The 27,114-nt window shown below is 39.1% G+C and overlaps 1 protein-coding gene across 1 annotated transcript in view; it reads right to left on the reverse strand.

The window, feature by feature from the left end:
- The window catches only part of insc (INSC spindle orientation adaptor protein), a 36,090-nt gene extending 10,740 nt beyond the window's left edge, over window positions 1-25,350 (reverse strand). The window contains exons 1-6 of the mRNA XM_006782374.3: window positions 25,172-25,350; window positions 18,366-18,457; window positions 8,260-8,626; window positions 7,971-8,023; window positions 7,754-7,877; window positions 6,442-6,555 (exon numbers count right to left, since the gene is read on the reverse strand). Of these exons, the coding sequence (XP_006782437.2) occupies window positions 6,442-6,555; window positions 7,754-7,877; window positions 7,971-8,023; window positions 8,260-8,626; window positions 18,366-18,439 (732 nt within the window). The 5' untranslated portion in view covers window positions 18,440-18,457; window positions 25,172-25,350. The remainder of the gene's footprint in view (window positions 1-6,441; window positions 6,556-7,753; window positions 7,878-7,970; window positions 8,024-8,259; window positions 8,627-18,365; window positions 18,458-25,171) is intronic.
- Between the last annotated feature and the right edge of the window lie 1,764 nt (window positions 25,351-27,114).

The following is a 27,114-nucleotide window of genomic DNA, read 5'->3' on the forward strand; positions in this document are numbered from 1 at the left end:
AGAGTCCATGAGACCCGGAATGACCGATAGACTTGGCCAGCTTCATTCAGTGAGCCTGCCAACCACAGAACCTATCAAATAGCTCACACAATCTATCATGTCAGGTTAAAACAGCCAAAATATATATATTTCATGAATAGAAAACACTGAGAAGGGGGGAAAAAGATGATTTGCTAGCCATAATAACTGTGCATTTTCTGTTGCGTATGCTTGGTGTAAACAAACAAAAACAGATCCTCCTGTATTGGCTGCATGTCCACTTTAAAGCACCCCTTTGACAAAAAACACTTGCAGGTATTGAATTCTATTCACTGTGCAGATAGCTAGAATTACCTGGAGGAAGATGAAGCCTGTAACTACCACCATTATCCTAATAAGGCAATTATACTGGGCTGGTATGTCTCATATGCTGCTAAGGCCATGCTGCCAGGGCTTGGAGTGGTTAATCATCCTGCCCTCCAGCCTGACCGCTACTTCCCCGCTTGCTGCCTACGCTGTATCGGACCACCATACCTGGAAGAACTACCAATACTGATGGACAGTTTTCAGTAAACCCTCTAAAACACTGAGAGGCTTACATGCTGATTCCAAATGCCTGGGTGGTGCTGGAGAGCCTGTTGATCCTGTTACTTCACTCTGATGCCGAGCATTAGTTCTTTGGTTTAAATTATTTAAAGCTATCTTTATTATTATTTTTTTAAACATTTAGTGTCTAGAAGTATTTAACCAACCAAATTATGTCTTCAGAGACATTTTGTATTTATACACATATTTCACTCAAGGCCATTGCAGTCAAAAAATATGATTTAATCTGCAGTCATTTATATTTGGCAGTATGATCCAGGAACTTCCTGCATTTCTATTTTCACACAAAGCGTTAGGATGGAAGAGCAATATCAAGACTCCCAGTGCCACAGCCAGCATCAGAAATGCATTTTATTAAGTATAAGTATTAAGGGTTTTTTACATATTATCGTGTACAATATAAAGCACCTTGAGGTGACTGTTGCGTGTTGGATTTGCTGCTATATAAATAAAACTGAACTCAGTTGAAGTCAGATGCAGCTTGGAAAGGAGGAGCTGGGGTGCAGGTGGGTTGCAAAGCGATTTACAGAGACAGCAGCAACTGTAGTTAAACTAAATCCGCTTAGATATCGTGCCCTTTATAACATTTTCCCATAGGATGTGTGCCATTGGCTGACACCAAGATCAGCTGTTACGAGATGTTGTAAATGCACCCTTTGTTTAAGCTTCAGCTATATTTAAACTGTATCTCCTGCATCATCTTCCCAAAATATAATCTACCTTAAATTAACTGAATGTAATATGTGTATTGTTGGGCAGCAGGTTTAATAAAACTGAAAACTATATTGCTTCAGTTTTTTAATGCTAGCACCTACTAACAAAAAGACACAAAACTGTAGGCCTTAGTCTTGTTTCAAGCAAAGTACCATAACTGGATGAAGATTCATCTTCTGTGATCTTTCTTAATATACTGTAATAAATAAGTAAATAAATAAATAGAAATGGCTCAGAGGAACAGACTACAGAGATTTGTTCAGACAATCTTCACTCTCTGGTGGAAGCACCTTTCTATTATTTCATCCCCACAGACTTTTCTTTTACAGATTATTAGACTTGTTGGCTTGTTTCTTTTCTCTGACAAACAACTTGCACTTGTTGCTTCCACTGACTTCATCCCCATCTCTTAAATTAAGCCCACAGAACACATTTGTTCTCACACTCACGCATTTTGGTTCTTGTAGCAATAACATGAAGTGAAACTTGACTACTCACTGGAAAATGCTTCTTTATCTGCGTGTTTGCATGTATAACCCTACACGGTGTATAATCGGTTTCCATCTTATAACTTCCTGAGTTGTGCTCTCTGGGCTTGTTTCGCTTGTTAACACCAAACATGCAACTACAGGCAGTTTTCAGCAGGGTTTGTAAAAAAAAGAAGAAGAAGAAGAAGAAAGAAAGACTTTGTGCTTTAAGGGATGAGAAAGATGAAAATGAGGGGAGACTGGCAGGTATCTTTCATCTGATCCTAAAAGGGACATCAAATTAGAGAGCTTCATAGGATCTACAGTATTTCTAAGCCCCCTTTCTACCCACAGAGCTTTGATGACACACTGGCTCTCACCAGGCCTGAGTTATTGCCATTTCATGCACTACACGCCCTGCAGTTTACAGCTATCAGAGCAAGGACACACATATGACAAGTCTGCCAACATGGACAAATTTAGATTGAGATCTATCATGACAGTAGGTAAACACTGAGGACACAAACTCGCCTGCACATCATGACACAGTCACTCTCCAGCATTCGAGCTGCTATTTGATTTATGGTGTGGCACATGGCTCAGTATTAAAGCTGACATGAAACACCACATTTATAATGGCTAACTTACACCATGGAGTCTAATACAGCGCACCTGACTCAAACAGCTTCTCCTCCATACAGTCCTCATTTGTAAAGTGCTCTAGAAACCCAAACATTACAGCAAGCAGGTGGATTTTCCAGTTTGAGTGCAGCTAGTAAAGAATGAAAAACGTGTTGCTTTAAAGACAGAAAGTAAAAGTGGACGGTATATCCTCTTCTTCTTCTTTTTTTTTTTTTAACATAAAAGCCATTGTTGTAGCCACAGGCAGTACAAAACTGAGCTCTTTAGGCTTCTTTTCAGTTTTAATTGCCTTGTTTTCCACTGAGTTATTGATCCTATCAGTTAGCTAACATAAACTAATGTAAGTCCATCCGGTCTTTAAGTCTGACATCATTAGCCGTTTCCGGGTCCAAACTCTGCTTCAGGTCCCAAAGTCAAACAAATACTGCGGCATCACTGAGAGTTACAAACTGATTAAATTTTTTCATCTTTAATAAAATGACAATTGTGATCCATGAAAACAGAATTTATTAAATTTAACAGAGTTAGAAGTTAGCAGCAAGTTAGCTCGCTAACCTAAGCATGATATAGCGTGTCTGACTGAGAGATTTCTGAAAAAATTAAAACGTACCGCTCTGTTATGACTTCCAACATAAATGAAGACAGAAAACTAAACAGCAGTGATGTTTGTAGGGTTACTGAAGTTGGACTAGCTGGTACATAATGATGTGCTACGTGATGGCTAGCAAGACAGCTATGTTATCATAACGTAGACACATTGAAGCTGGAGGATGAACGCTAACCTTTTTCCACTCAATAAAAGTTAATATCGTTGCATGGCAGGATGGTGTAAACAGACCAAGTTAGGAGAACAACTGAGATAATCCATCCACAATATAAGGTTAGTCATTAATATACTGCTGCATGGGCTGGGCTGTAGTTACATCGTAAGGTTTTAAAAACTGAGCTTTAAAATGAATAGTGGTAATAAAAACCGACCAACAATTATCACTGCCTTTTTAGGGGCTTGTTCAGATTAAATAGAACAAGATACAAAGCATTAAAATGTGTTAAAAACACAACAGCCTTATTAAACGCAGAGTAGTTTGGACCTGGAAGCAGGGTTCATATGTCATCACTTAACGACCAGTGGCAAACCAACCAAACAACCTAGTGATGTCACGTTCTATACTGGCACAAGATGGTGCTTTAAATGCTCTAAAAACGTTAACTTTAAACACTTCTTGAATCCAGCTTTGCAGACACTGCTAAATCCGTGACAACTGCTCTTTCTGCCTGGCTGCTGAATGTTGTTACTGTATTGGATAATGTGTTTTATTCCTAAGACATGCAGAAAATATAAATATAAAAAATGTAAATGACTATAAAAAGGTAGGCACGTATAACTATGGTTCATCTCTAAAACACCAAAGAAAAGAAAATAGTTTGAATTTGATGGATTAAAGAATAAATGATGCTTTTAGATGAATATGGTGGGCATTTATTTTGTTTGTTTTGTCATTTTGAGTGGGTCATGAGCTAAAGGCAGGCATGAATAGGGTTCAGCGATAATTTGTATGATTTGTTCTGATCTGTTTGGTATGACAGATGTGTGCAGTCAGCCGTCCCAAATCAGCCTTGATGGCGTGAATACTCAGGGTCTGATAAGCTGTCAATTACAGAGAAGTGCTTTGGAAAAACATCACCTACAAGGGTTTGAAATCACAAGAGAGAAAAAAAATACTTAATATGTTTTGAAATAATGGCTTATTAAAATCAGGGCATGAGAGTTGATAGACTTGACAATATTTTGTTGACACATATTTTTTAATATTTTCAATTTAAATCATTTGTGCAGCGCTTTTTAAAAACCCTCCTCACGTGTAGGTTCAATAAAATATCTGCAAGTTGAGGAAACGCAGTTTTAATACATGTGATTTACTTACTGTACTGAACACTGTACATTTTATTTACAGCTTCTATAATCAACTTAAAATATTACAATTGATCAAATGACTTTCTGTGTGTCAAAGGAGTAACTCATAGTGAAAAACCCACAGTGATTTACTGGTTGGCTGTGCTGACCCTGTAGGTTCAGCACTTTACGTACTGGTACTTATAAAGTGTTTTTTTTTTAACTCTAACTGCACTCAAAGCACTTTTGACTATAAATGACATTCGCCCAGTCACACGTTCATGCAGGCGCTTTTTCTGTACCTAAGTGCTTTGTCTAATATTTGCACACACACTCACGATCCGATGGACACATCAGAGGCAACTCGGGTTCATTGTCTTGCCCAAGGATACTTCAACATGCAGACTGGATCCACCAACCTTCTGATTATTAGATGGCCTGCTCTAAGTCCTGAGCCACAACCGCTCCCACTGTGTAGTCAAGTCATTTGTGTAATCATGGGTTGGGTCACAGGACCTGCATTAAAGGCTAGACTCCACCCCTGCACCACATGGATTACTTCAGATTTTACAACCCGATTATTTACTTTATATTATGTGTGATGTGATGATTCCACAACAAATCTTAGAGTACGACACTTGACATAACAACAACAACCATCAACAACCAATAAGTAAGCAAAAGCAGCGAATCTTTACTCCTGTTGTCATGCAAATTACAAGTTATCATTATCACACTATTTCCTCTTTTAAGGTACCTCACTGCCTCAAGCTGTATGATAGCTACAATGATTTTTAACATCATGGGAGTCCACCCATCTGATTTTTTTAACCTTTTTATCTAACACTAAAATCAACCCATCAACAAAGACACTGGTATAGAGATGGAGAGGGTGGAAATATCAGGTCCCCACCCAGACATTTAAATGGCTAATTGCTGTTATTCAGTGCGCGAGTGAAGTCAGCAGCAGTGGAAAATTTGTAATGAGCAAAATGTTCAAATATGAGCTGATGTTATGCATCAAAGGGATGTGTGAGAAAGTGTAATAGACAGATAGCTGAAAGCTAATTATTTGCTATGGTGGGTTTCAGGATTCCTCTGAGATGGTTCGTCCAGCTCTGCTATACACCAAGTTAAGAACATAGACTGTATTTAAAGGATGGATGTAGCCACTGTGACATCATCCTTTGGTTTGTAAAGCCCAGTTTTGAAGCCTTGAGATTGGTGTTTGGAGGGGAGTGGAGTGCTAAGTTATTAGTTATTATCTAATGATCACAAAGCTTAATTAGCAAATTGCATAAATAGACTACATGCAATCAAATATGTGCCATACTGCAAAAATAACATACTGAAAAAATAATACTGGGTCCTGGAGCACTGAAACAGGAGCAAAGACTTCCTTGACAGGCTGTTGGTATAATTAAGCACAAAGCATGCCACATATTCAGATAATTTATGTGGAGGTGAAGATGACCTGTAACCTGTCATTTAAGGCGACCTCATCTTTAAACTAGATATAAATGGTTGAAAATGTACCCTTGTATGATTGCTATGAAGCCTTTGTTAGCTAGCTTTTAAGAGTACCACACTGTAAACATTAATTTGTTTATGCAAAGCTCAACGATATCCATGGGGACTGACTTGCTTTGCAGAAACAGCCTCATTTTTACATGGCTTTACTTTCTTAGCCCTGGAGCTTGCTACTTGGTTAAAAAAGCGAGAGTGGATTAAAAGGTAAAGACACCTGAGCAACCTGAATGTGTAATCAATATTTAGAGGTAATGAGAGCTGACAGTATTGATCTTACAATTTGGCTGCAAAGAGCGTGTATGTGTGTGTATGAGTGGGCCAGGAAGTGTCTTATCAAAAGCATCCTGAAAGCGGTCAGCTAACTAATGGCCAATACAGACTTGCTGTCCAGTCTGTCTTTTCTTATCTCACAGTGACATAGCTTTATAGAGGCATGTATAATAAGATAGCTGGCAATCCCAGGTCTGCTTGTTAGAATGACAAACATCGGTATAGGTGGACTTTCCACAGGAGTGAATAAAAGGAAGCAGGGTCCCAGTTGTAAAGTGAATCTGCTCTCTAAATGTAGTAAGAAGGATAGCATAGAGTCTATTTTTATGTCCCGAGTACCTTGGCAATGATGCTGCAGAGCTGAGGTCCATCCTGGGTTAGGGACAGCAGGTTGCTAATGGCACTACCAATGGTATGAAGGCTGTCCGATGATTCAATCTGCTTGATCAGAAGCTGCAAGGAAATTGACATCTTTATCATTTTATTCACAACTCAACACATGCAAAAATCTGTTTCTAGTGGCTCATTAATACTGTTATGGTGTCAGCTGTGTCATCTTATTTCGATACAACCACTGGATAGCACAAACATGACAGGCATTTCTAAGTCTATTTCTATATGTGTGCAACAATCAAGGGACAATTTCTCTCCTTCTTATCTGACCCACACATGGAGTGTAACTATATATATACATATATATATATATGTGTGTGTGTGCTTGGATCCAAAATATTACTATACACAGCATCTGTTTTAACGGCATCACAGTCAGTGTTGCTTAAAGTGGGACAGAGAACAATAGACTGCATTTATAGGATTGACTGATTGGTTGATTGACATAATATTACTGGCAACTTTTCGTGTTGCCCCTAACTCCCTGTCTAGAAAAAAAAGAACTAAGAGTAGCCAGCAGTATCTGCAGGACTGTTCACCACGATTAAAGGCACTTGTTGCAATTACCCACTGCAAAATTTAAATGATAGCCTTGACCACCAGGTGGAAGTATTTTACCAGTAGGTAGGTATGTGTAGGTACTTTAATTACAATTTCTTTCCATTTATATTTTCAATTGTCTGAAAGTATGAGCCTGTTAGTTCTCTTTAATTCTTTTAGTTATACAAAAATGATTTATCTATACGACACTGTAAAGATGATCTATTAATCGGGGGGCTATTTAGGGTTTTGTTTTACTTTGGTTCTTTTCCTCTCAGCCTACTCTTAGGTGGAGATGGGCAGGTTCTGCTGTGGGACTCCACTCTTCAGCGAACACACCTTTTAGGATTCACTCATTTCCAGCCAGTATTTAAGGACCAGCTCAAGCTCACATTCTTCTCCAGATTGTTGTTGAAAGTAGCCGTGGTGATCAGGCTCCTAACTATAAGTCACAAACTATGTATGTTCCTTGTGGAAATCTTGGTCTTCCCCATCGCCAAAACTCTCTTCTTTCTTTTGATCACTCCATAACAACAAACTTTGCTAAATTCAACCCTGAGACTGTCTGGCTCTTACTTCAGAGTTGAATTATTTACACCACTGATTATAACACTCTTATAAATTAGGCAAAGCAACACCTCAACCTATCAGCAAAATTATAAACACATGACACTGCAGAGCACACAATGGAATATACGCAAATACAGAAACCACATACCCGGATCTCATTGGCTAAAGCCATGTCAATCATGTTGCTGAACGAGTCACTGACATCTGTAAGGATCTCATGGATGGCCTCCCTCATGGATTTCAGGAAGAATTCATCGTCAGTGTGAAGGCACCTGTGGGTGCAAATCAAATGTTTGAATTAGAAAAACAAAGTATTTGTTTGGGAGTTTTTTAAAATTACTGCATATTAACGTTGTAGATTTTACCTCTCTGTAATATTAGTCAGCTCCATACACTTTTCCAGCAAAGACTTCTCATACTGCAACAAAACATGCACATTTAAGTGGTCAGACCTCCACAGTTGTAAACATAAATGGCCTGTCAGTGGGGCATAACTGCAGGTATTTAACAGATAAGCAAATAATGTTCAGTAATGTAAGCCTAGTTTATGTCAAACAGCTCCATTTAAAAAGAAACATTGTTCAGTTTTTTTCATTACTGTAAAATGGGCACATTTTTATGTATGCAAACCTAATTTTCAAAGTCAACCATCACCTTCTGCATCTCCGGTGGCGTGTTTCGAGCTGCACTGTACTCATGTACCAGTGAGCGAACATGGCAGTTTGCCCGTACAGCCGTGCTGTGGACCCTCTGCCAGCGTCCCTTCTCCAGCCGCTGAAACATCTTTCCTAGCTCTGTGCTGACCACCAAAGCTCGGCGAAGGAGCGTCTGCAGGTTGTTTCTAGCCACGTGGTCCCCTGCACCAACCCCAGAGCCCACAATCAGCTCTCCCTGCTGAGAGTCCTCCTCTACCCCGATGGGTTTGGCCTGGAGGACACACATGCACTCTACTTCCGTCATGTGACGGAGGTCTTCCATCCAGCGCTGGACCGAGTCAACCTGAAGAGACTGCGCACGGGTACTGTGGGTGAAACAAACAGAATAATAGATTAAAAAATGTAATCTAATGTAAAAGTCTCAGTGTGAACAGGACTTTTTCTTAAGCCAGAGGCAAAAGAACTAAGAGCAGGGATGTAGATTTAACACAATTTCAAGGAATCCCCTGTTTTCCCCATGTTTACATGCTGTATGTTCTGTTAGTGATACAACAGCGTTATTCAGCTTGTTGTGTATATCTGGTCCATTGCAAACAAAATGAAGGAAGATGGCATAGACCATTTTTCTATTGCCATCTATTGATTGCGGTATGCAAAGAAAACTTCTTATCCTCCTTCTTGTTTGCTCAGACTAAATCGACAGAAACTGGCTCTTTGGTTTCTCATTATTAATTAGAATATCGAATACATATTGCTAAACAAACACTGCTACATACATGAAATGAATGTGCACTGGTTACTATGTACTGAAGGCAGTGTCATGTTAGAGAGATGCTGATGCTGACTGTCCTGCCTGCTATTCTGTAGCTTAAGCACATTTACATGAAAAAAGTCTGATCATCTTTGCCTCCTCCACAAGAAATAACATGGGTAATCAGTGGAAAATTAAGGAAATTCAAATTGGTTGTTAGGAAGCTTACTTGTCTGTGCCACCCTTGTCATCTCTATATAATTTTCCTGTTGTTTTTTCCTTTTTTCTTTGGAAAAAGTACATGATATATCATTAATCTATTATGCCAAAACAAACACTGCTAATCCCTCACACAAACATCAATTGTCTTTATCCCATCATGGCCGGTGTGTCTGCTCTGATGCAGGCTACTCATTATTGGATAAAAGAGAGGACAGTGTTTGAGTCAAAGATGGAACCTGCTCACTTCAATACTGACCACCTGGCTTGTGAGTCAGAAAATGATCTAGCTAACAAACAAACTGTACAGCACCACTGGACATGGGTTGGGGCTCTTGCTCCTGTTGGCAAATCTTGCTGCAATAAATATAAGGTGAGCTGATATAAGGTGATAGCTTAAATTTTAGTTAGTTAAAACTGACCTCCAGCAATGTTCTCCTCCAGAGTTTTTGTTTTCTATTTTTGGTAGTACTTGCATGTGTGTATTTCATTCTTTGTGAAACATGACAGATTGAAAACTTTTGAAGAATTCCTTGCTCATAGGGGGTGATTGTTAAGTTTTTCTCTGTATGTATTAGGGTCTACCTTACAATATAAAGCGCCTTTAGGCGACTGTTGTTGTGATTTGGTGCTATATTTAAAAAACAAAAAACGGAATTGAAATGAGTTAATTGGAAATAAATTTTTAAAAAAAGCATGAAAAATAATGATGCTCTAAATTATGTTAAGCATATTAAAATGGGTTTCAACAGAGCAAATAACATATGTAAGTACGTAAGTATGTTTAAAAAGAAACATCTAACCCAAAATGACAAAATTTCTTAAGGAACCAGCGAGCCTCCACACATCAATTGGGAACCACCGATATAGGTTGTACATGTAAACTCCAGTATCATGATAATCAGTCACTGGAGACTACAGTATTCAGTTCTAAAATACCCAAATCAATAATGTGTTGTCAAGGTCAGTTATTCACAGATGATAGCCATCTTCTGTCCTCGTTAGTCTAATCCCTCGTTTCCCCTCAGGATTGTGAGGCTTTAGGAAGCAGCTTTACTGAGCAAACACTCTCCCCACTTCAATCTCTCCCAGCAATGACCCTAATGAAGGGAGGCTTAAGGGGGCAATCCAGAGGCCAGCATCCCGCGAGGCAAAGCTCCCCGAAAGAGGATGGGTCGATGGCTACAACAGCCACCTTTGCTTTGAGGGAACACAGAGGAAAGGGTCTGAAGATGAATATTTTCCTCTTGGCTCTCGGGCACTGCAGTCTGAAATGGCAACTGGCGACACATGTTGGGATATTGCACTGGTATTGAGCATTGGCTGATATCATCTGAATGAAGCACTGTTGTGTTTACATTTAGAACAAAGATTTGTCATTGAACAGCAGCAGCCATCATTATTAAGTGACGTCTTCGAGCTATGCAATGACCTTTATATTTTAGCAATAGCCGGTTACACAAGAATAAATCATTAGCAAGCCACAAATCTAATTATAGCTAATCTGATATTAAACATGATTGGAGGGCAGATGTGTACTAGGGAATGGAACAGCAGATTTATATCACATTTATTTAAATTTTGAGTCGGCTACAAAAGACAAAGCATGTATTTTCTGATAAATACACATTCAGTGAGTCATCTGCCAACTGGGGATGGGGAACATCGCGGCGAAAGATGTAAAATGTGCAGGCTGTAGAGCGAGGCAGCTCAGTGGTTCGAAACTCTGAAGCAGAGATAAATCTCATTCATTGTAAGAGAATGGAGATGTAATTAGCTATAAATTTAAACGGGAATAAGTAACTGCACAGAATAGTAAGCATTAATATGCCGCTTACTCTGCTAAGTGGGGTAAAAAGCTTCAGAGTGATCATCAGATGAGATATGAGTTTTAGTTTAACTCTACCTAGGCAATTAAAGATATTAATATCTTTAAAATACTACTGAATCCTGTTTCCTGTTTTTTTCTGCTTATTTGTAAGCCTCTTAAAAATCACTCTAGTTCTTGAAAGGTCCTTTGTTGGAGATTTGTCACGCAGCGGTGAATAACACAGTGATTCAACCTAAGTGGCAGATTAGTCACAAAGCTAAAGGTTTGATAATTATTAATTTTTTTGGGGGGGAGGTTTATTGGATGACAAAGAAACATTAAAAAAAAGCCTAATGGTAAAATGTGAACATTTGAAACTGTTTCCAGAATCTCCTGGTTTCTATCAGTCCAAAAATGTCATTTTAAAACCATTTGCTCGGTTATATCATAGCATCACACCAGGATGAACCCATCTGTATTTACACAACCAATAAAGGCCCGAAACACTCCCGTCATCATATGTTTAAAAAAAAAAAAAGCAGATAATAATAGGTTTGTTTTCCAAAGGAGGGGAAGCGGTGCACTTCAGCTTGCAGGGCATGACAAATATTTACATGTGGGGCCAAAAGAGGGTCAGGCGACAGCAACTCTATTATCCCAGACAGGATGTCTCTGCAGTGATGAAGCATCAGTACTTCTCATCTGCTAGCAGCTGGCTGGCAGAAAACTGAGCAATGGTGGCAACGACAGAGACAGGAGCTGGTTAAAAGGAGATAGCTGCATTTTTGTTACACGGTTCTGCTGTTGTCGGTTTTTCATTTTAGTGTTCATTCTGCGTGATGATGAGGTAGGCGGGAGATGGGCTACTGTCCGATGGTGCTAATTCCATTTTTCAACCTATGCATCTTTAAGGATAGAAAAACGCGCAGTATCAACAGGTTCCACTGTTTAAAAAACGGTAAACTTGGAGAATGCATAATCTATTTTTAAAAAATATAAAGTGTAGTTGGTAAAAAAAAAAAATGAGCTGGATGATCTCTGAATGTTAAGATCAGTAGCTGAGCTTCATCAAAAAAAAAAAGGGCGAATCCTCTACAGATTTGTGAAGGAGTTCAGGCTGGTGTGCTGAGCTGGTGCGCCACAGTGAACTCACTCTTCCTGTAACACATCAGGTGAGAATTATAACCGGAGCTTTTAGATTATTCCCTCTTAAACTTTTTATATACTTGAGGCACATGGAGTTCTGCTGCATGAGTCACTGTCAGGCTGCTGCTGTCTGTTGAGCCCCTAAATGATCTATCCCTTAGCTCCACTGCAGATTTATGAAACAGAGAAGCTTGTGACCGCAGAGTCAGTTTGCGAGTGTGTGTTCTTGTGCTTTTCTTATTTGAAGAGTTATGTTGGCTTTAGGTTAAGATAAGGGTAAGAGTTGGGCTATGCTCAGTCACAAACAGTCTGTTTGATGTTTTCTCACAGGGAAATCGTCATGGATGTTCCAAACTGCCATGCTCAAAGGCGAATGAAAAGCCAGTCGCCGTGGTACTCGGTTGTTAAAATAAAAAGCGACAGAAACAGAAAGTTAGAGACAAAAAAAATATCAAACCCCACATATCCACTTCACATGAAAGTGAGTGTGAATGTCATAGTGTTGGTTTTGAAAAGTGGGGTTGTGTTGAGGCAAGAAGATGCATTATGTATGTACTGTTTTTAGGAAGGTTTTTTGCATGTTTTTGTTTTAAAGGCACTTTTTTTTCTCTCCATGTAAACGCGATGCCAGTGATAAAGGCTGCCATCTTTTTCTGATCATCTGCGCGATAACTTTATAAAAATAAAATAAACAAACTGCATATTAGTTTACAGGCTTGCTTGCTAGACATCAAGGATACTTCTCAACAAGTTGAAAATTATATGAATATTTTACCTATATTAGCAGCCTCATAGCCAATTTTCATTGTACATCGACCTAAACTAGAAGAACTGTTTTACAGCAGTGTCACACATCATTCACTATTGATTACAGGCCAGAGCTAATTATAGGAAAAGCTAGGTCTTTATTGTCATGAATAGAGACCTAGCTTCTTCTAGCTTTTCATTCTATTGACACCATGGCATTTGCAAGGAAACCAAACAGGAAGTTGACTGAAGAAGCTAAGAAGACACACAAAAAAAGTGAATAAGCAAGAAGTCAGGTAAGAGCAAATCTTGCACCAGCAAGATTTTTCAAACCAAAGATGGCAAGACACAAGCTGAGTCAATCTTCCTGCTGACAGCAGTTAACACAATACAGTGGGTGTTCACAGTAGGGGGCACCCAGAAGCAAAAATATCAGTTTCATAGTGTTGCTCAAACTATATTAGCCTTTGAAAGTTGAGTTCTGGTGGCAAACTTTTATGCCAAATTCTCATACAAAGGTCAGTGCCTATACAACTTTAGTCAAAGCAGCTGCCAATCACATATGCCATAACATGTCAAAACATTTAAAATACCCTCACTCTGTGCGCTCTACCATCCCAGCAGAAGGAATGTTCTGCTGACAGCTTCGCTTTGCTGAGGTACATCATTACCCACCACAGTGAAAAACGACAAAAGCATCACTTACACGTATGGACTCTCGCCTCATTAGAGGCTGTGAGTCATTTTGTTTGAGGCTAAAAATAGCCATATCCACATGAAAGCACTTTGTAAACTTTAAACTCTTTGCATCCAGTCTGTGGGTCTTTCACTTGCATCTTGTAGATGGTTACAATAAAAGATAATATAAATGTGCTCCAAATCACAGAGAGTCACAATTCCCACCCTCAATGCTGTATCAGTTCACAGAGAGCTTGCTAGTTAGTGAGAAGCAGACGGGCAGGTGTGAACTCAAGCATGGGAGCACCTGTTGTCACTCAAGTATAGCAGTTATTGTACAGCAGGAGCTAATTTGTTCTTCAGGGCTGGAAGCCTATTAAAAGGCTTGTTCCACATATCGCTAGAGACTTCAAGTGATTCAGGTACTATGTACAACACTTCACAGATCATGACCGGAGGTTGAGTAATGTCTGCTTCTCTTTGCTTGATGAATGGTCTTCCTACACGTAGAGTAACCCTGCTGTCAGATGCGAAAGGATCCCACACAGATGTTTTGAATTAAAGGGTAGACGTCCTCTGTGGCTCAGCAACATTTAAAGGCAGTGTATTACATCAACATGTCTTAAAATACAGACAAATACGTCTCCTCTGCTTTTACGGGTAAAATCACAAGACACTGAATGAAGCTATACGAACACACAAACAGACACTGACAACTGATTAGTCAAATGACAAAACTGGCATCTCCCTTTGCTTTGATGTGTCATTCATCTTTCGAAAACGTTTCCAAGTAAAAATGCTATGAAAGCCCTGATTCCAGGCCGTGACTTCTTGTGGTGTCGGAATAAAAATAAAAACAAAGTTCCAATTGCAAGTTGGCAATATCAACTTAACTTTGAGAGTTTGTTTAATTTGTACAGTTGTATAAGAGGGTAACTAATAGTTGCTGTTCATATAGTGACCTAATTAGAAACGTTAGCACTTACCAACAACCACAGTTATAAACTTACTTATACCAGGCTATATTTGCTAGCAGTAACTAGCAAGTTGTTAGCTAGCAGCTAACACAAAGCTCAGTATAAGTTATGATTGTGTTCTTTGAACTTTTATTTAATGTAATAAATGCTCATACAAAAATCTTTACTCACTTTGTATCATCCTCAGAAGCTGCTTTACTTGCCAAAATGAGCTTTTTGTGTCTTAGACTTCTCCAAAAAATCATCTAAAACAAAAATAATTTGTACCTGATAACACACAGACTGCTTTCTCTATAAAAAAAAAATCATGTTATAAATTTACACTCTCATGGTACGAGGAGGAATTTAGGATTAACCAACATCTGGAACTGTCCATTAACTACAGGCAGTATTACTGGCATCCTCAGTGTTTCTTGCTTGAAAAGAAACAGGAACATGTGTTGGTTTGTGTCATTATGTCTGTCTGGGATCTGACTGCATTCAGTTCAGATTATTCGCTGCATATTCTTCTGATATGGTAGTCATTTAAGACAGTATAAGCAGGAAGGAGGTCTTCACTGTCGTCCAGTGTTTGGGGTGCATGGATATCACAATCTGATGACTGATGTAATGGAACTAAATGGAAATCTTTCTTAAATACCACAACAGAACCACAGTCCAACTAGGCAGCGGGAATGGAAATGTGGGCAGAGTGAGCTGTTAGATTTTGAGGACCCAGCCATTGTGGCTTTGGCTTCAGCTGAAGGAGGAAACAAGGACACTCTTGTCCCAAACAGAATTAAATATGGAGGCATATAATCAAGTAGGATGTTAATGCATTCCTCTTTAGCTCAGAAACCAGAATATTGCTTAAAGGAATCATCTTTTACACAGAAACAGCTTCACTGAAACACGGGGAGGTTTCTATATAATATAATTTCACTGTGGCAAGAGGTGACAGATGAGCAAAGAAAATGGTTAAGGAATCTGGCTAATGGCACATTTAAATGTACAAGTCACGCCTTGATTTTCTGGGTGAAGGTGGAGCATGTGCTCCTCCTGAAGTAGCACATGGAAAGGGGATATTGTGGCCTCTGACTGGTACAGCTGAATCCTGGCTAGAGAAGCAGACATCTGACTCCCAGATGCTTCAGACAGCCTCTTATGTGTAGCCAAGACTAGATTCTCCTAAGACAAAAAACACAGCCTGTTTTTTCTCCTTTCTTTTCTCTCTCTTTGTCTCAGCCGACTTCTAACCTCAAATTTAATTATCTCAGGCTTCTTAGCACGCCATGTTAAATGCGCACAACGCATACAAATACAGACATATGTAAAATGCATTAGAATATGATCCATCTCTCTCTCTGTCTCAAACCATCTCCAGTCCATTCATCTTACACTTTGGTTTGCTTCCTCATTTTTCTTAGTCTCACACACACTTTCCCCCACATTACTAAAGCCACACTTTTTGACAACTTTTCCAATTTTCCTAAGTGAGCGGCCACAACTCACTTTAGAAATATACACACACAAACAAATATAAAGAGACAGACACTTGGCTAACCTGTTCGCAGTGTAATGACTCGCCAACCACTTTCAGACTGCGCCCCGAGGCTTTGAATGTGCAGACAAGCCGATCTGGGAAAAGGTTCTGCTGTGGGGATGTTTGTTAGCTGAGTTCATGTACGTGTCCCATCTGTGTTTGCAATTTATTTTAATGCAGTTCAGCCACTTGGCTCGTTTCATCAGCTGATTTACTGACTGTTAGTGCACCGTGCGCAGCACAAATCCAATTTAGATTTGAGTCTGTACATGAGACACAGACAGAGATAAGTATGAGACCGTTTTGTCCTTTATTTATGTGCGTGTGTGTGTGTGCCTATGGCGTGTGAGTTCCCCTAATTTGATATCCAAGTGCATTCACTGCGCATCTTCTGAGACGCTTTGCGAACATTAGTAAACACCGAACTGTCAGAAGATATATATTCAAATTTATTTTCAGTGACTGAAATATTCTAAACCACAGATGCTGACAAAGCAGCTTCTGTAATTGTTAAAAGAAAGAAGGATCAGCATGTGTGACTGTCAGTCGACTGTGAGACAAAACTGTGTGTGATAAGAGCTGATTTGCATTTGAGACCAAAAAGTGGTGTTTTTGGGGGGGAAGTCAAGAACAGCAGTTTACTTTGAGTTTCATAGTCGTAAAGGTTTGAAAACCTTGAGTTTTCTTTGGAGTTCAGTTAATAAAACATGAAAAAAGAGAAGAAGCTAAAAAAAACTGACAGTGGCCAATTTTACATTTAAAAAGACCAGATCTCCAGCTGAACGCTGTGTTGTTGGTGTCTCAACAGTGAGAAGTGATCAGCTGAGAACAGCTAGTGGGTTTGTGCTCCCTGTCAGCTCAGTTTCTCACTGCTTGTTACATGTGGACGTCTCTTTTAGCATCTTGGCCACATGTGTCTTACAGATTGTTCAGGATTTTAGATTTTGAGCTCTGGCTTTTTGTGTTTATCAGTAAAGTTTGTAAAGTTTCTTTTTTATGTAGCCTCAGTATTATGGGTGGGCAGGAAATCTGAACCCATCCAGACATGGGATTGCATCGTTGGGAAGGTTTTTGACCTTTGCATTACCTGTAATTGAGTACCTCAAATATATTGACCTGGGATCTTCACTGAGGTGCAAATATTAGTATGATCAAACATCAAGTGGAAGATATATCCTAAGGCAGATATGAAGGCTTAGTTCAGCAACTCAGGGGTCTGATATAACAACAACAACAACAATAATAATAATAATGTCACCAAACATATCCTCATGCATTCATCTACTGCGAATGACAAAGGACACAACTGCACCCTGTCACTACTGCAAACCTTTATCCCTGCTTCCATGAGAGGTGGCACGCATCTCTCACACCACCTCCATTATACTGCACTACCCGCAGAAGATAAGGGGCCAAAGTATGCTGCTTTTTGGAGGTTACATTTGCAGATGAAACAAGAGGGTAGTTTCTTGCTATCAGGTTGGTGTTTAGCTGTGTTTTTGTGCATGGGGGTGAACAGTGCTCTCCACATCTTCACCAGTGGCCGCAATATTAACACGAGTAGTCCTGAGAGACAATAAACTACTGCATATGATTGCTAATAACAAACCATATGCTTGGGAAATTGTTCTCTCTGATCTCTGGAAATTGTCTAGTGGAACTATCACACTGTCAAAGTTCCTTTAATTTGACTTTTTTTCTGCAATGATCTTTAAACAGCTAGTCCAGATAACATACAGAATTCAAGGCCTGCATTGAACACTGAGGTCATTTCCGCTTCTCATATAACATCCACTGTCTTGTATAATCAGTCATTTGAACGATATGTTCACATTGGTGGTGTAGCCTACAAACCGTGTTATTAATATTATTATTCATTGAACATTTGGTCAGTTAAAGAGATGCATTGTATTTTTAAGTAGCAATAACAAAAAGAAAACAGCATAACAAAAAGAAAAGAATGTCTTTCTTACAACTTATTCACATTTTTCCACATTTTATTTTTTGCTTTCAGCATGATATATTGATGAGTGTATTTTTTATTCTTATTAAGACAAAGAAGTGACACATGGAGTGGGTATATTACTGGTGTCATTGTAGCCTTTGTTCAAAGTCCAAACATCAGTGCCTAACCTGCATAAACCAAGTGTATCTGTGCTTTCAATGACCAGACCTGTTGTTAGTACACATGAGAACATTACTTGTTAAAACATGATGTACAGACCCAAAGTGTGCACACTGGGTTGTTACTTGCCTCATTGGAGATGAAGAGAGTGAGCTGCTCTGTCTGGAGCTGCTCTGAGGACTTGCCATCCTGCCTGAGGCCATCTTACTTCAGCTCAGCACCTGAAATACAGCATGTGCACTGTAAACACCAAGTGATGAATGAATACAAATTTGGACATCTGCCTTTATCAATATGTCCCGTGCTGGGGAGTAACAGAATACATGTTCTGCTGTTATGTATTTAAAATACGAAATATGAGTAACTGTATTCTGTTACAGTTACTGTTTAAAAAGGTGGTATTTAGAATACAGTTTGTCGAAATAAATGGATACACAGCAGTCTTTTCCTGCTTCATATGTTAGGCTATCCCCTCTCTAATTTTGGTAATTACACGCATTGCCGGAACCCCCCAAAAAAATATGCAATAAGAGGCTCTAATGTAAGTATCCTATTAATGTCCACTTACACAATGGACCCGAGGCCAACACAGCAGAGACAGCAGTACACGGGCAGGAATGCATTTTTTACTTGGAAATTCCAACACCACTTCACATTTAAAGAAGAAAGGGAGAAATCTGACCGTGCAATGCAAACTCTGTTTGCCAGCAAAACAGACTCCAAAAGACTTGGACATAAAGAAATATCTGGAAGTAAGTTCTTTTTTAAAAACTAATGTTAGCCTACTGCAACTACCTTGTTTTACTTGTGGTAGCTACCTGGGTTATGTGCCACTTCAGTATCTTCGATGTACTATTGCTATGTGATTTATGACTATCAATGAAGGCTACTCGCCACCGAGCTAGCATTGCTAGCTGGCCTTAGCTGAGGTTACTGCAGACTGTTAGGCTTGATAGCATTAACAACCTGCTAGCTGCAAATGATCATGTGCAGTTCTGAAAGCAGTCTATGAACTAACCTCAGCTAACGCCAGTTCAACAATGTTAACTTTAGTAATAGTAATAATTCTCACAGCAATAGTACATTCATGCAGTTGTAAAAAGCATTCCGATATATTAAGTTATCCAAAGTACTAACAATATGTTACTCACATTGAGTAACTTAACGGAATACGCTACAAACTACATTTTGGGGCATTTATTCTGTAATCTGTAGTGAAATACATTTAACCTTCCCAATACTGAATATGTCACCATCAAATTGAATATCATGTTTAATCAAATGTAGCACTGGAAATGGAAACTTCCTTTGCACCACTACACAACATCTTTCAACACGCACACTGTAAATATGCTATCACATGATGACACACACGTTACATCCCCCTAGCTGTACTGCTGACCACCGCACTGTCATCCACTACAGTATCTCCTTATTGATCTACCTCTAAGCTTTCTATTCTTGTCCCCCTCCCCAAGTAATTCAATTATCAATAAACCTCACTGTTTTAAATAGCTTCAAGCTGATGGTGTGCCATGGAATAATATTTCTTATCTTCTAATCTGTTGGCTGGCTGCCAGCCAGTGACTCTCTTCCCTTCTTTGAGCCCGAGCAAGAGGGCTTAAGTGCCCGGAACTTTATTCTGCTGTTTTATTGATGTATCCCATTTAGATTAGTCCATTTTCAATCGGGAGAAGCCACAGATGCCCTCCCGCCTGAACCACACTCTAATCCTTTTAGTTAATGATATCCTGCAGTTGTGTGGTTACAAATTTTGTGTTTACTGCGGAGCTATAATTAGCAGGTAGTTACAATGTGAGACGAGCTCTCTCACGCACACAAATACACAACTACCCCGTGTTGTGAGTTGTGGAGCAGATTTCAACTGTTTTGCTCTGCCTTTTATTAAATGCTTACAGAGAGCGACGGGATCGATAGACATAAGCTTACAATAAAGTAATTGAGGCTAGAGGGATGTACAATGCACGTGAAGCGTCGCTTATTGAATCCCACGTCAACCTGCTTCATGAGAGCTGCACTGCCACAATTACAGAATATCTGCTGCTTTTAGTCGGGTCTGAAGATCGAGCAGCTGCACATTAACAGGGTCGCCAACTCTGTTTGACTGTTTGCTTCAGTTGCTTCGAGAACTGAGACATATTTGATTACCGTTGAGTACTTTTTCTTTTTTGGGTGTCAGTAACCTAGTCAGATAAAGAGATAGGCAGACAGATGAATGGGTGGAGGGATAGACTTGTAATACAGACACAAAGCAAAAGTAGAGGAAAAAAACCCACACAAAGAGTAAGATGCAGGAGAGGGGGGAAAGTGGTAGGAGGGTTGGGGTGGGGAGTATTTTAACTGCAGTCTTGGCATGGCTCCTCTAGGCCCATTTTCAGAGAAAGCATCACAGTGAATCAGAAATTATACCAATACTGTGCCAGGACCATGGAAATCTACTGACAGTAAGCACCCTGTGCTGGGGAAAAGCCCACATCTATTACACTTGGTGCAGTGAGTCATGAAAGTAGAATATCGTAGAATGAGTGCTGATATAATTGAACCGTTGGACTATTACAATAGAGGTGTAGATGAATTTTATTGACCCTATAATTGAGCACAGGGTCATAGCCATTAAGTCACAGTTCCAGCAAATTCCATTACATGTGCTTGCGGCTTGTTACAGTGCTCTTCAGTGGATTACCCTACAAATGGAGATGAGTTGTCCAATCAAGCAATTGTCCTGAGCAACTGGAGTGTGCCGCTAAGTGCTGTGTTAAGGACCATTGCACTGAAAGTGATTGCTGTCTGCTGTGAGTGCCCACTGGCTGTTTTTAGACAATCTCCCTTTCAGCCTTGTGGACTGATGTCATTTTGTTATTAGCAGTTCCCTGTTAATTTACATAATCTTGTAATAAACGCTGGAAATTTACAGTGAGGTGAAAACAACCCATTGGCTCCTTTGTTTTTGCTTATTTGTCAGACTTCACAGTCATCATCAAACACATTTGAATGATAGACAAAGATAACCTGAATAGATATAATATGCCGTTTTTAAATGATGATTTCATGATTAATTTGCTGTGTGTTTTGGATTCCAAAGCAAAGCAGTTCCCGACCATCACACCACCACCACCATGGTTGACTGTTGGTATGATGTCGTTTTGATGAAATGCTGTGTTAATTTTACAGGACTCAGATATTTCAAAAGGTGGACTGAGAGCGATGAGATATGGACTAATCTAAATGGGATCAATAAAACTCTCCGTGTACTGTCTAGTTTTGGCGATCATCAAGCCTCTGTGTTCTTTGTTGTCAGCAGTGGTTTTTACTTTGGAACTCTCTCATGGATGCCATTTTGGTCCAGTCTCTTTCTCATTTTTTGTTTTATGAACACCGACTATAACTGAGGTAAGTTAGACCTGAAGTTCTTTAGATTTTGTCCTGGGTTCTTTTATGAACTCCTGGATGTCTCTCCAGGTTTTCTCCATTTGTGGATAATGGCTCTCACTGTGGTTCGCTAGAGCTATAAAATGACTTTTCTGGACTGACAGATGTTGGTGACTTTGTTTCTTATTTGCTCTTGAGTGTAAATCAGAGCATGATCTGTTGCTTTTTGAGATCTTTTAACCTACTTCACTTTGTCAAACACGCTCTCTTTAGGCAATTTCTTTATTGAACAGGTCTGGCAGTAATCAGGCCTGGTTGTAGCTAATAAAATTGAACTCGGGTTTCCCAAAAATGTGTTTAGTCACAATTAATTCATGATTTTACAAAGGGAATAATTACTTTTTCACATAGCGGCAGGTCAGGTTGCATAGTCGTTTCCCCTTAATAAATAAAAATGATTATTTAAAAACTGCATTTTGTATTTACACCAAATTTATCTTTGTTAAATGTCTTTTTTGAAAATAAAATAAATAAGTTTTATATCTCTGTGCTGCATTGTGCACAGATGCTGCAAGTGCTACAGAAACTTGAGTTCTGTGAGCAGGTTTGACTGTATCCTGACTAATTTTCTTGCTGGGGTGGACATTTCTTTTCATGTCTGAGCTGAAACCTGAGTGCCCCAACAGGTTTCCCCATTCAGCTGCAGTTTTAGGTAAGCCAAACAAAGGACAGCTCTGTCTCAGCCTCATGTCACATGCCGGGTAAAATAACAACCACTTAGTGACTTGTGCGTGTAAGAGAATTCACTAGGGTGTGCCTTTCAGATTTACTGCAGCATTCGTATTTATTCTTTGCATGTGTGGGAATTTAGAGGACTTTTAAATGTGGTTTGTGCTTGTGTGCATGTTTCTGTCACTTGCAGTTTTCCAGTCCTGTATCTGTTTCAAGTTAATGTCATGCCAAATCTGTACTAGCAAGAGCAATCTTGATTCTTTGTTACTGGCACACTGGAGCCGTTATAAATTCTGTTTGTGAATATAAAACCAGTTAAAAGGGACAAAAGTAATTTTCCAAAATGTAAAGACTTGCAACCTGAGTTTCAAAGTCAGTACTTGTTCCTCCAATTTGTCTAGACCAATGTAATGTAATTGTTTGATAGTTGCTGACCTAGGTAGGAAGAACAAAAAACCCGCCTATCAACCATGCCTTTTTCTTTCGTAGCCCTTGTGCTATTTCAGTTTGTGTGCAGGAAAATGGTGGAGCACGTAAAACCTTTGAGGAGTGGGGATACAGACGTCAGTTTTACTTTTAAAAGGATAAGAGCGTGATGGTAAAGCGCAAACTTGACCCAGGACAGAAAATAAAACTGAAGCTCTTTGCACAAACACACAACGCTAGCAAAGAATCCAAGGTGGTGTTAGAGCTGAGGGTTTGCTGACACCAGACCAGTCAGAGCAGTGTTCATTTCTACAACCAATAATTTCCCAAACTACTTTTTATTTGGATGAAAGCAAAATGATAACTAAATGTAAAAAGATAAATGATAACTAAATGGACAATGAAATGTACTGACACTAAAAATGGGAAAAAAATAAATATTTATTAGTTCTGATTGATCCAGTCAAAGCTAATCACCTTGTGGAGCAGTACAACTAGCTCCTACCCTCATTTCTCATGGATACTCCATAAAATGCCAACGCTTAGGAAGAAGAGAAGAGTAGCCATACTAGTGATGGGTCGTTCGCGAACGAAATGGCTCTTAGAGCCGACTCTGTAAAAGTGAACGACGCGAGCCGGCTCCTTATTGGGAGCCGTGAGGTTTGTTTTTTTTCTTTCTCTCACCCTCTCTCTCGCCCTTTTTTCGCTAAACTCCGCATGCGCAGCCTGTACTTTGCGCTGGGCAGAGGGGGGAGGGTCGTTAGTTACACTGCAGTAGCACAGGAACAGAGCCAGAGAGAAAGAGAGCGAGGGACAACAACGTCTCATTAGAAAGGTATAGTAATCATCCACTATTTTCAGTTGCAGATGATAAAGGATTCAGAAATCATGCAGGCCCATATGACAGAGAATGTGCATCTTCTTTTTGTTTTAATATTTAAATTTATATTTAATTGTGTTGTGGTTTGCAGTGTTTTGTGTTGTTTCACGTTAAATTTGTTTAAAAGGAAAAAGATGAAAATTTAAATAGTTAAAAGTTTAAAATGTAATTAGTTGTTTTTTGTATTATATGATTTATTTATTACATTTTATGTGGAGTGAATAAATAAAGTATATTTATGGTGGACCTTAGAGACAAAGCATGTACAAACTCCAAAACGCGTAAAAACTCCAAAACACGTAAAAACTCAGAAGCACGTACAAACTCAGAATCACGTACAAAAGACAACAGAAGTGCTCCAGGTTTCTAGGGCGCAGTGTTGAGCTTTTGTTACCTAGTGGCTACACAAGCCAGGAAGTATCAACAACCAGATTTGATGTGTGGTAATAACAGGTAAATGAACTTTTTTTTTTTTTAAATTATTTGAATAAATATGAGTGCTTGTCTATAAATACACAAACAATATACACATGCTTTCAATTGTGTAATTTAAGTGATCTGGGTAGCTCTGTTTTGGAAGTTCAGTAAACGCTAGAAATGTGTTTTGGAGTTTGTATATGCTTTAGAGTTTGTACGTGCTTTGTCTCTAGGGGCCATATATAAACATATATAAATAAAACCACTTTTTTTACATTAGTAATTCCTTTTCTGCATAATTTTATATTATTGTTAATGATTAAATAATTAAAGCAACAAAACAACCTGAAGAGCTGGTTCGGAGCCAAAAGAGCCGGCTCTTTTTAGTGAGCCGAGCCGAAAGAGCCGGATCTCTAAAAAGAGCCGGAAATCCCATCACTAAGCCATACAGATACATTTACCATATGATGTCAGGAAATTAAAGCGCTTTGTAAACCGTTATATGTACTTGTTTCTAAAGCCAAGTCACTGTGGTGATCACGTTCATGTCTCTTTGGGTTGGTTGTCAACTTTACTGTGTGTTGTCAGTTTTGTGTTCATACGTGAACGTTAAAAGAAATATCATCCGTGTGTCCTCACTCGGATTAGGGATATGTGTCCGTGTTCAGATCATGTTACTGACTGACGTGAAAGTAAAGTAACGTATTGCATTACTTTTAAGAACAGCAATGCTGCGTAGTTTATTTTTTAAAACTACAGCTATAAACATGTTTTTGACTCAGATGAACTCAGCATATGTGCAGAGTAATATATCACTGTATACCAACTTCTCCCTGTGTGCTCTCTATAACTTGTACATCACTGACTAAAAATACATTTCCAGTCTTTCTAGAATATACTGTGGTAAAGCAGAATGCCTGTTGCCAGATTCTTGGTAAAACCACTAAATGAATACAAAAACAGAAAACAGAATACCACAGCACTGCGGTTTAGCTTCGGTGTTGTGCCAACAACAATGAATTTCTGTTCGACGCAAATACAAGAAACTGAACTCTGAGGAGAAACAGAAGAAACGAGCAAAGCCACTCACCATTTTGAGAGGCCAAGATCAGCTTGACTCAATGTGATTGTGTTCAGGACAAACTGAGTCATGCTGCGTAATCCAAATTTCAAATAATGTCCATGATGTTTCAGGGATCCGTCATTGTGCAGCCTGTTCCTTGTGGCTTGGCTTTATTTTGAAATTGCCAGTGATTAAACACTCTGCTTCTTCTCCCACTGCTCTCTGAAACTCACAGACTGAAGAAAGCATGTAAAATGTGAGTTTCTTTTGGACGCTGGTCTTTAAATACAGTGGACATGCTCTGTATCAGCAAGTCAGCCATGCCGTCCTGCTCACGTCCTATCATTGAGCTGAAGACTGGGTTCACAGGAGGAGACAGCGGTTACAGTCTCACCACAGAGCTGTCATGTGGAGAAGAAAACTGAGCAGGATGGGTACTGTATGAGTGGCTGGGTGGGAACAAACTGGAAGCTGGCTGTGCTCAGCCATGGGCCCAGCATTCCTATCCCACACACACTGGGCAGGCTTAAAGTGGACCTTGTTTTTAGACAGAGAGAAATCCATAAAGGGTGACGGAGTATAAGTATATTGCAAAGTTTAACTACATTAGACTATTTTGTTATCAATAATTAAATATTTACTAATGTAATGATTTAAGCTCATTATCCCCACCTCATTATCCATGTAGTGATAATGCTGTGCTCAAACTCTTGAGCTAATCAGACAGAGATTTATGCCAGAATAATCTGGCTGCAGTTGACTGATCCAACAGAGTAGAGTAAAACTTTTTGGAGCAATTATGGAGCTAGAGAACAGCAATAGCTTGTTTAACACAACTGGAACTGTATGTTTGTATACCGAAAATGGTGCCGATTGCTTCAGTCATGACTTCCTGTGCTGCTCTGTTCTGTGAAAATGATCTTTGCAAACTGGAATCACAACAGTCACAAAACCAGAATTTCCCACGTGATCTATTAAGTAATTTAAGCTTGTCTAAATAATTTGACAGGATTTCACAGCTCATAAATTGCAAATTATCCTCCAGTTTGTCCTCTTTGGGGTAAAGTATGTAAGAAAACTTGTATATTTGTTTTGCACAGCATTCTATAAATAATGATTATTAGTATTACTATTGTTTCTTTTACATGAAGCAGATTTTGAAACTGCATACTTTACTCTCCAGACGCAACCCTCTTGTCCGCTATCTCAGTCTGAGTCTAAATGCAGGGCATTCCCCAGATAACATTAGCATGACATAGCCGCCTATTTTTAATGTGGATTCTGTAAAAATCCACATGTGAAGCATGTTCTTCTGGGACAGCGTGGGAAACCTTAGCAATGCTGAAATTTTTCATGTCCAACTTAAAATTAAAAATACACCAAACTGTGCACATTACCAAATTTGCATTCAACATGTTAATGGCCAAAGTAATATTAGTTGAATTAACCTTTCCAGCTCTCTTGTGATAAAGGAAAGTTTGTTCTCACGGTCTCATGTTTATTAGTCTTTATATACTCCTATATTTTTATTTATGTCACTGTTATTTCTGCTGTTGCTCTGTCTGGTTGGATTTAAGTAGGAATACATTCATAGATCATCTTTTTTGAGCCGTAACTGACAATTAACTAACTGAAAAAAAGGGCACATCTTCCAGTCAAAATGTGGAACAAGGGATAAAAATGCTGTTCAGTCACACATACAGAGGGACACCTGGTCACGCTATTCATAAGTGATCCATAAAGTCCAGCTCTGGTCTTTACCTTGAAGGATTTATTTTTGTGAAAGCTTGAGTGATTCTAGTGGTGTGCTTACACTGAGCTTTGTGTGTGTGTGTTCCATCTCGTAGGGATTTGTTTATTTGGTTTGACTTGTTATGATGTGAGGTGTCATTTGAATTGCACAAAGAGAAGAAAAATTGACTTTATCTCTTTTCTAAAGTTAACTGGATGCCAGATTATAAGATCTATTC

Source organism: Neolamprologus brichardi, chromosome 7 (genome assembly GCF_056152115.1).
Source record: "Neolamprologus brichardi isolate AB-2024 chromosome 7, ASM5615211v1, whole genome shotgun sequence".
Taxonomy (NCBI): Eukaryota; Metazoa; Chordata; class Actinopteri; order Cichliformes; family Cichlidae; genus Neolamprologus; species Neolamprologus brichardi.